We start from the raw sequence: 9807 nt of genomic DNA, 5'->3' as shown, positions 1-9807 counted from the left end.
TGCGTAGATTGCCCTCAATCAAATGGACTAAATGAAAGACTAAACCAAACACTTGTAAACAGAATAAGATGTAAACTTAACAGTGGAAAAAACAGGCATGGTCCGTTGTTGCAGACGAATGTGTCAAAGAATACAATCGGACAATTCATAGTTCCACGAAATTTGAACCTGAATACTTATTATACGGCATAAAGTCAACTATCACTCCATATGACGTACCGGAAAGCGATTTAGCTGCAGATAGAATACAAGCCGGTCGAAATTCTATGCAAAATTTTGAAATAAACAAGCAAAGAGTTGACAAAAATCGTCAAGAGTACAAATTTGAAGTGGGCAATCAAGTCTATATCCAGAATGGGAGTAAACTTAATAGAGGTAAAATGGACAGAATAAGAGTTGGTCCGTTTAAAATTCTTAGCAAGATTTCACCGTCGATCTTCGAAGTAGACTGCGGAAAGAAGAAGAAGGAATCACATTTTTTTCACATTAATAAATTTTCACTTTATGTACCTCAAAAAGTGACTTGAGGGAGAGAGATGTAAATTATATTTCATATAATTATCTATCTATTTCTATTCTGTGCTTGTAAATTAGGTTTCATTACTTTGGTATCATCTTATATATAAATGCAAATAGCACGTGGTCATATTTTATTATTGCACGCGGTAATATTTTATTATTGTTGGCTTTGTAAACGATCCTGTAATTTAATTTTTCTATTTTAGGTTGGTTATTCATTTATAATTTCTGTAATATTTCATATTGTTTCAATTGATTTTATTTATTTTCTTTATTCACTCATTTGGATTTTCTATTTTAGATTAATAAATCAGGTTATTGGAAAGCAAACTTATACATTTTACCTAAAACCATTTGATAGCCGTTATTTTTGATCCATGTCTCGAGGACAACGTAACGACATTTCAACTATCTATGTCATCTCAAAAATAGCTAATGAAAATAAAATTTGGTTTTTGTTCACGTTTTATGTATGTTCAACAGTTTTTCAACTTTCCTTAATAAGCTCACACTTTCGTTTGAGATCTGATCTTGGCCGTATGTTTAAATTTTATTTTGGTTATTTCGTAAATAAAAATTTAATAAATAAAATAATTTAATCGTATATGCTACAAAAAGCTTTTTTAATTATATCTGCAATGCAGTCCAATTTCGTATAAGCGCATAATGAATTAATGCATATGATGATTAGTTTTTCTTCATTTGAGAAATGATTCATTACACCTTCAATTAATGTTCAGTGAAACGTATGAACAGATTCTGTGAAAAAGAATTAATTACTCTTCAAATGGAGTATGATGTTCAAACACGTTCATTTATTGTTTCTAATAATATTATCCATTCCATACTTTATTTAATTAAATGTAATCATAGATTATTATTATTATTACAAAAAATAAATCCAAAAAAGAATCGACAACAACAACGTCAATTACAATATCTGCAAGAACATCACCGTCACACACAGCCCTTTGAAAGGTAACATCAAAATGACGCCACCATCATCACCAACGTCTCTATGTCACCTACCCAAATCAAAACATAACCACCAACTTTGTCGCAAGCCCTACTTCAACTGAGTCACAGTCGACTTTAATGCCTTCATCAACTTCATCGCTATCACCACCTTACAACAACTCTAACAACAATCATATCGCTTGCTGGAAGAAAAGGTCTCAAGATGCACCGTCGATCATGCAAGACCCACAGAACTTTACAATTAATCAAATGTTACGAACGCATTAGCTAAAAAAAACTTCATCAGCTAAAAAAAACAACAACCAATGTCGGCACCTTTAATAAATATCAAACACGTCGATAAGCCTATCTTAGGGATCAAGACTTAGAAGGACATTATAGATTTTAGAATATATTATATTTCTGAATAAAACTGGGAATAACTGTTTATTTGCTCTTAAAAAACATTTCGCAAATGAATCTGGTGAATGAAACTGTTTAAAAGTAGTTAACAAGTAATTAACTAATCACTAGGCAAGCGGTTAAAGAGTTAATAACTACAGCAAATAAAAATAGTTAAAAATATTTATTAACTATTTTTTAAACTAGGGAGTTAATTATAGTAGTTAACTACTTTTTTTGAGTAGTTAAGACCGCATGACGATGTAGCAAAAATAAGAATATTTGAGCTATTACCGATTGAATGTTTTTATAATTTGCTCAACTATAATGATTCGTATTGGTTTTAAGCAGAGGGAATGATGACTAAGTTATAAAAGTCAGCAAAACTGTTTCGCTCAAAACTGTAAAATCAAAATTCAGATACTGCGCTCTGTTATAACAGGACGAAATAAAGGTGATAACGTGGATTAATGATATTTGATTTTGGGACATATATCAAAGAACAAGTAGTCAAATATTTTTGTCACTTTTTGATTGTCTGAAGAATTGTACAGCTTCCATGTTTAGTATATCTATATTCAAGTTTATATTATAACAAATACAATACAAAATTACATATTACGAAATTCAGAAATAAATTTATTTAACATTTTCTAAGCTAAAATAACATTTTAAAAAATGAACGGTAAATTTGATTTCAAGAAAACAGCATTAAATACAAGTCTAAGATCTAACATTAAAAATTGAACATTACTAACAGCCTTCACTAGCTACAATTTACGAATAATTACGTTTTTACACAAAATAAAATCGACTGATGTGGCTTGACTGCAAATGTTTGATCTACATGTTGCCAAATATACCCGCAAAAGTTTTTTTCAAATTCTTCATGGTATCATCTACAATTTCATCTTTTGTGAAAGATTCTCCCTGGTTTTGTTGTAATCCATATTTCGCTTGTTGCAAATTCTGATTCTGAGGATATGGCTTGTACGCAACGTTTTGATTTAACTGTGCGGGATAAGCCGATTCCATCTCACTGAATTTTTTGAACAAATACGAATTTAAACAAATAATTATAACAGGCAATATCAGCAGTAAAACTTACGTTTTCAAACAGTCTCCAAAAACTCAAAAACACTCAAGAATAAGCATCAATAAATAGAAACAAGTAGCACAAAAATTAAAAATTTGAGGCAAAAGATAGAAACTTGTGAAATGTGGACGACTGTTCCATCTTGCTAATAACTAAATCAACAACCAACTTATAGTCTTCTGATTGGCTGCTCCCTAATATGCTCATCGTCGAATCGTTCATCTGGTTTGTGGTCAAACAGTTTTCAAATGAGCTAATTGTCCAGTTAGAAATGAACAACATTTGAAACCTCAACGATATATTCCTTTCCATCCTTGCCCTGCATTATTTGGATGCACATCATGTCCAATCCGCCGAACAATTTCGAACACTCGTCAACCCACGATTTGTACCTACGTTGATTATTTATTGAATTCTCAAAAATTAAAAAAAAACATTTCGCAGTTAATAAACTTTTGTGAAATAAATGAAAGCATTTTACTTATAATTTTAACATGGAAAAAATCAACCGATTGTTCATAAATAAATAAATGAATAAATAAATTAATGAATTAGTCTTCTCAGACTAACAATGCAATTTAAAATTCTAGTAGCATATTAAAAGAAGTGGGTGTGTTTAATAAAATGCGTGGCATAGAGATATTTACATAACTCTCTAATATATCTCTGAACTTAACCCTTACTAAATAAAAGGATTCTTGAACTACTATTATCAACTGAAAATCCTTGAATACAATGCAAGTATTACTCAATCCATTGTTCAAAGCAATACAATCACTATTTCACTTATGTGAATGCAAGCACGATCAATTTGATTTGAGCTGCAGGTATGGTGTAGTGGCTACGAGCGTGGACTAAAGGTTCGAATGCATGCTATACCACATTCCAAAGTTTATCATGTAGGTCGAGTATGTGATGCGGAAAATAGGGCGAGCCTCGGCACGGCGTTTGAGCGCTGTTGAACGTTACGGAAATAGCTCTCTACAAATAAACTGATTGATTGATTGATTGATTGATTGATTGATTGATTGATTGATTGATTGATTGATGTTATTTATATAGTTTGTTTATCCAACTGTTCGTACAACACACAGCAGACCAAAGGTAAGAACTTCAACCTTTCATTCATAGGCATTGGTTCTAAAATGACAGCTCCCATGCTGGCTTTCCAGTTTCCAGACATGCATTTTCTTCTGAAAATATTCGAAACAATAGGTTTTCAATTAATAATATATAAATACAGTGAAGATAGAACAAATTGATAAAATACATTCCTTGGGTCGGTCTGCTTTTCTAACAGTTCATATTAAAGTAAACAATATATATTTATTTTTTTAATTTTAGTAATTGAAGAACAGAAATTGCAGCATTTAAACTGATAACAAACAGCTTCCTTTTATAAGACATGAAATAAAGAAGAGGAAGGAATATATCTTTAATGCTCTCAAGTTAAAAACAACTCATAATTTAAAAAAGAATCAGTGCCGTTAACAAAGATAATTTTAGGAAAATATTTTTTATAAAGTTTACATTTTGTAGGTAATAATAATAGTCACAAAAAATCATGAAACCACAATTTATATATAGTTTTAATTGTTAGTACAAAAAGCATTACTTGAAAGCTCGTATATTGGTTCCAATTTTTTGGACAAAGATATCACACTGCGAATCTATCAAGAGCTCCGTGGTTGAGTAGCTGTTCGTCATGGCCGCCACACTGGCGATGTCCTGAAATCCGTAGTGGTGGTCTACTTTCACCTAGTCAACAAAAATTTTCAAGTTTAATTTTTTGGTCGACATCATCATTATTACAGAAATAGAGAGCAATCAAATATTCTTGTTGATTTGTAACCTTCGTAACCGACGCAATTTTTGTTGGGCCTAAATGAATGTTGTCCTTTTCATCTATCAATATTTAACACGTGGTAAAAACATTACAAAATATCGCTGAAGTTTTCTACAGATTCATCAAAATAACTAGATGAAGAACAAAAAATCTTTTACGACTACTCCGCTTTTTACGCCCATGAATAAAATCGTTTTGTCAAAATGCTTCCACAGCCAACTTTGATAAACTCAACAAAAAAGAGGTTTGTAACGAGGAACCTGTACGCATTCGAGTAGCATATTCTCGGTCAGCAAAAACTTCTTTTGTTTAACATTTATACGATGTATCTGCGTGTTTGTAGAAAGAGAGTAATATAAGTAAATAAAAAAACGGATCAGTGATAGGCTAAGAGATTGCTAGTTCATGGCGTTGCCTGTTTGAGTTGGCTTTCATAGAGGACATTTGTGACTGATACCGCGTAGTGTTGGGGCCTGGATCAATTTCGAGTTCATCTCACAAAATGCCGATATCTAATTAAAAAAATAAAAGCTTCAAATCACGCTTAAATTTTGTTATTTTTTTCGATGTCTGAAAAAAGATTTTTGAATCAAGTAAATACAATAAAAAAAGTCTGCGCTTTTTTCCATAAAAGTTGAAATAATAATACATACAAACACAAAGCTGTAATCATTTACAATGGAACAAATTTTGTCTAACCTTACCCAATCCAGAATGTCCATGACCCATTTTCACGACAACAGGGAAATGTGGAGTTACTAACTATTTTTACGTGGGAAATTGTTTAAAAATAATAACGATGTTAAATGTTGACTATAATTTAGATGTTGGTGATTATTTCTCTAGAAATAACTTTTATATCAGACCGAAAACATTAAAATTTTCGTTATAGAGCCATGAAAAAATGAGCGAACCAATTAGTTCATCTTCATTTATATTCATTCATTCGCGAAGTATTTGCGAATTCGTTACTTTTTATTGTCATTTTATTTTTGATAGTGCTTACCACATTTTAATGTAACAATTTGAAAACTGTTTGAAAATGTTTACAATATTGTAATAATGCTTTAATATCACAAAAATCATTTAGATTAATATCTAGGGAAACAGTTATTTAAATTAAATTGTAAAATGTGACTTTGAAAATTTTGTAAGCATTTTTTCGAATTGCAACTGGTTCAAGTTATTTTTATCCAATTATAGTTAGTTTTTCTTTCATATGCATTTAAATTTTATACATGCACTTATTTCGATTTCATTTTTGTTAATTTTTGTCATTTTAGAAAAAAAGCGATAAATATCTCAAAAAAAAGTTTTAAACGTGATTAATTGATAAATTTTAAACTTCGTCATTCAGACGCCGAGTCAGCTAGCAAATATGCTCGTGCATTTATAAAAGATTGCGTGTAAGATAAGATTAAATAATGTTTAAACGTTAAAAATGTATGGTCATTAAATTAAAATTAAAAAAACTTATGAGATGTATATTTAACAGTTTACAACAAACTTTTCTACGCCATGCTTTCAACTTCAACTCACCATCTCTTTAAAATTAGGATAATAGCTTTGACTTATGAGAGGAAACTTGTTTTTTCCGATTTTTCTTTGAATCCGAATCAAATGGGCAAACTGGGAAGTTTTCATTTATTAACATGGTTTTTAAACATTTGCTAAGAAATTCAAATTAAAAAGATGGGATGAAATTAAAAATTAATAAAATCTTACAAATCCATAAAAGAAATGTGTCAATGTCCACATTTTCAAAAACAGTAATTTTAATCTAGACTTAAGACTTAACTATTTAAAATCTTTATTAAAAACATCTTTAAATGAAATATATGGATCTCTCATTTAAAAATTAACTTCAAATTTGTAACACCTACCAAATAATATTCAAAATTTATTTAAAATCTATTCGCAAAATCATATATGAAGTAGACGTCTGTAAATTATTTTATCAAATAAAATAATTTACCAGCACATATTTTGACATTGGGTTCAATCAAGTAATTAGAAATAATAAATTACAGAGTTACGCGATTCAAAGCAGTGGTTGGTTAAAAAGAATAGTGAATTTTAAAATATACTAACCACCCAGGGTTTGTCTAAAAAGTTAAATATAGAATCGAGCGAATTGACGGACGCCACTCCACCGTTGCGCAAGCCCAAGACAATATTCGTGTAATCGTTTGAAATATTCTTAACATGTTGTCGTATTAGCACGAAATCTGGTTGGAATGCTCTGAAAATTATAAAGAATTATAAATGAGTATAAATATATTAATTCATGAGGGTTTTTAGTTGCAGGGAAAAGTTTAGCTGTGTTAACGACCGTGTATGATGGTCTGGTCGACTCTTTCTTATTTCGACTGTCGTACCCATTGAACTGCATGTCGACAGGTTGATTTCGCTGAATTGGGCCTTCGATTAAAAATTTATTATAAGTTAACAGAAACTAAGGAATTTTAAAAATATTCATTTTTTAGTGACATGAAAATGTAAAACTTTTTGAGGAATGTAGGCAAACATAAACTAATTGTTGTGACCCAAAAACCCCTATTTTGAGAAAAGTTACAAATTTTGGCAAAACTGAGCTAAATATTTAGAGTACCATCATTTTTCCCGTAAATTATTTTTCCATGAAAGCTTTTGTATGTTTTTATCCAATATTTTATCTCTGTCGAATAATCAGTTGAATAATCGGTATTTTGCCGGTATTGCATACTTCTTTTTCTGCCGGTATTTGAGCGTTTTTATAAATCCTTTTACTAAAATGAAACCTCGATATTATTAAACGTCAACAATTTCAAATGTTTTAATGTCTTGATAATGAATTGCAATTGTCCTTCCCTTGTGGGTTAGAAAAGAAATTCTAGAAACTTTATAACGGTTTGTGAAATTTAATGTCAGCACCTCAATCTAACTTAAGAAACCACATTCGAAGTATAGTCGTCACTTTAAAAGCCTGAATTCTGAATAGACTTTCGTTCTAGATGAAATATATTTGTTCACGAATAAATAAATCTTCTCCTTCTGACGTTGATGGCCTTAAAGCATTTGATGGAACATTTAAATTTAAACAGACAGAAAAGGCAGTAACTCCAACTAGTCAAAAATTTTGTCCAACTGAATCGTTTTTATAACCGGTTGGCCGTTAAAAATGCAATTCAAATTTGAATCAAATTCATTTAAATTTAAGTTATTTACTATGTGGGTTTGAATCACGATTAATCCAAAAAGATTTTAAACTGCATGGTTTGGTTCATTGTTCAAATATAATTGTTAGCAGTTCTTCGTTTAAAAATAACTTTCAATATCATCAAAAACGCCTTTTAAATTATATCGAAAAGATCACTTTCTCATCAAACTTCAATTTTTTTGTCTGCCATATTTGTATGCGTTTTTATAAAATATATTAAAAAGATTTTCAATAAAATTTAGCTGCAGAACACTTCTAATGTAAATCATTTAATTTTGGTTCAAGTGCATTTTTGAAACCATCACTGCTGATTGGTTTTATTAGGTGACTTTTAGCTAATATTATAAAACAAGATTAACATTACAACCTGTTCAACTTTTAAATCATAGTCTCCAAATAGTTTTCTGCCATAAAATATTCGACTCCTGCAAAAAAATAATTAACTAAACTTATTAAAATTTGTCAACATAGGAAAATAGTAATTTCATGACAATTTGATACTTGAATTTTTTTGTATTGCGTCTGTGTAATGGTTCAAATTAATTCCATTTTATTCGCTGGAACTGGTAAGTTTCTTAATTTTAGTCTTGTTAAATATTGCATAAATTTAAATAATTATATTCATTATTTATTAAGGAAATGACGCCAAGAACCAAGATATTGGTAGAAAATACATGGGCGATGCCGAAAAAGAACAGAAATGAAAATGTCGTGATAAGCATATAAAAACACAAAAAGGAGCTTTGCACAAATTTTTAAAAACAGAAGACTCACAATCAAAATCAATGCCAAGTACTAGTTTTACTAGTGATTTCGTAGCAAGTTGAATAAAAATGTCAGATAAATGTGTTTAAATATTTTTATTAACTTTTTTTTCAAATATAGCCAGAAAATATTTGTCCATTACTACAAAACCACTATCGGAGAAAAGGTGGAAATGCAGAGTGAAAAATATTAAAGGGGTTATTTTTCAAATCCAGGAATTGGTATTAGTGTTTCGCTATTACATTGCTTGACTGGCTTCTTCAAAAACTAACCGTTTTTTAAACGAATGGTTACAAAAAAAGTGCCCAAAAATTTAAACAAATTGTGGAAGAAAATGATATTCCAACTCAGTTTAATCAATGGTGTACAAGAAAAGTAAATAAGTCTTTGACTATGAGAGTACAGACTAAATCCTGGAAAACGAAGAAGAAAACCTTTGAGTGGAATACTTCTTATTAATTGTTGATATGGATAAAGAATCATTTAAAGAAAGATTCAAATTATATGAAAATTTCAATGATAAATTTGGATTTATGTACGAATTTAAAAAACTAGAGATCTATCTAGTGAAGAATTACGAAAGAACTGTCAAAACTTATATGCTAGTTTATCAACAGCAAATTCCGATTTCGATATTCACAAATTGGAAATGTTTGAAGAACCAAAATCTTTAAATATGGTGATTTTTGATAACGACCGGTGGAGAGTTACATTTTAATAATTTTAATCAATGTTTCGCTGATTTAATTAGAAAATATATATATATATATATATATATATATATATACAATATTCTATAAATTCTACCGAATGTTTGGCGTTAATATGTTTGTAGTTCGTTTTTTCGATTTTTCTCACTAAAGTTTTTTGACGTTGTAAAAATTAACTTTAAATTTCCCTATATACACAACAAGGAGCACTGACGATGATTCATTCGGAATCGAAATATGGCCTTATTTGCAGCATGAATTCGAAAAATAAGTTTATATTGAATTTTAAAAAACTAAACGTTCTCCAAAATGA

General features: G+C 29.8%; 1 protein-coding gene across 1 annotated transcript; it reads right to left on the bottom strand.

The window, feature by feature from the left end:
• Nucleotides 1-3061: 3061 nt before the first annotated feature.
• On the bottom strand, nt 3062-8443 carry HELRODRAFT_62123 (hypothetical protein; the record flags this gene model as incomplete). The annotated part of the gene is made up of 9 exons (XM_009010853.1): nt 3062-3196; nt 3264-3366; nt 4093-4167; nt 4590-4732; nt 5520-5582; nt 6360-6449; nt 6912-7062; nt 7150-7241; nt 8387-8443. Coding segments are annotated over 9 exons (909 nt in total), but the record flags the coding sequence as incomplete, so codon positions are not given.
• Between the last annotated feature and the right edge of the window lie 1364 nt (nt 8444-9807).

Source organism: Helobdella robusta (genome assembly GCF_000326865.2).
Source record: "Helobdella robusta unplaced genomic scaffold HELROscaffold_1, whole genome shotgun sequence".
NCBI classification, from domain to species: Eukaryota; Metazoa; Annelida; class Clitellata; order Rhynchobdellida; family Glossiphoniidae; genus Helobdella; species Helobdella robusta.
The sequence above is the reverse complement of the archived record's forward strand: the minus strand, read 5'-3'. Positions and strand labels throughout refer to the sequence as shown.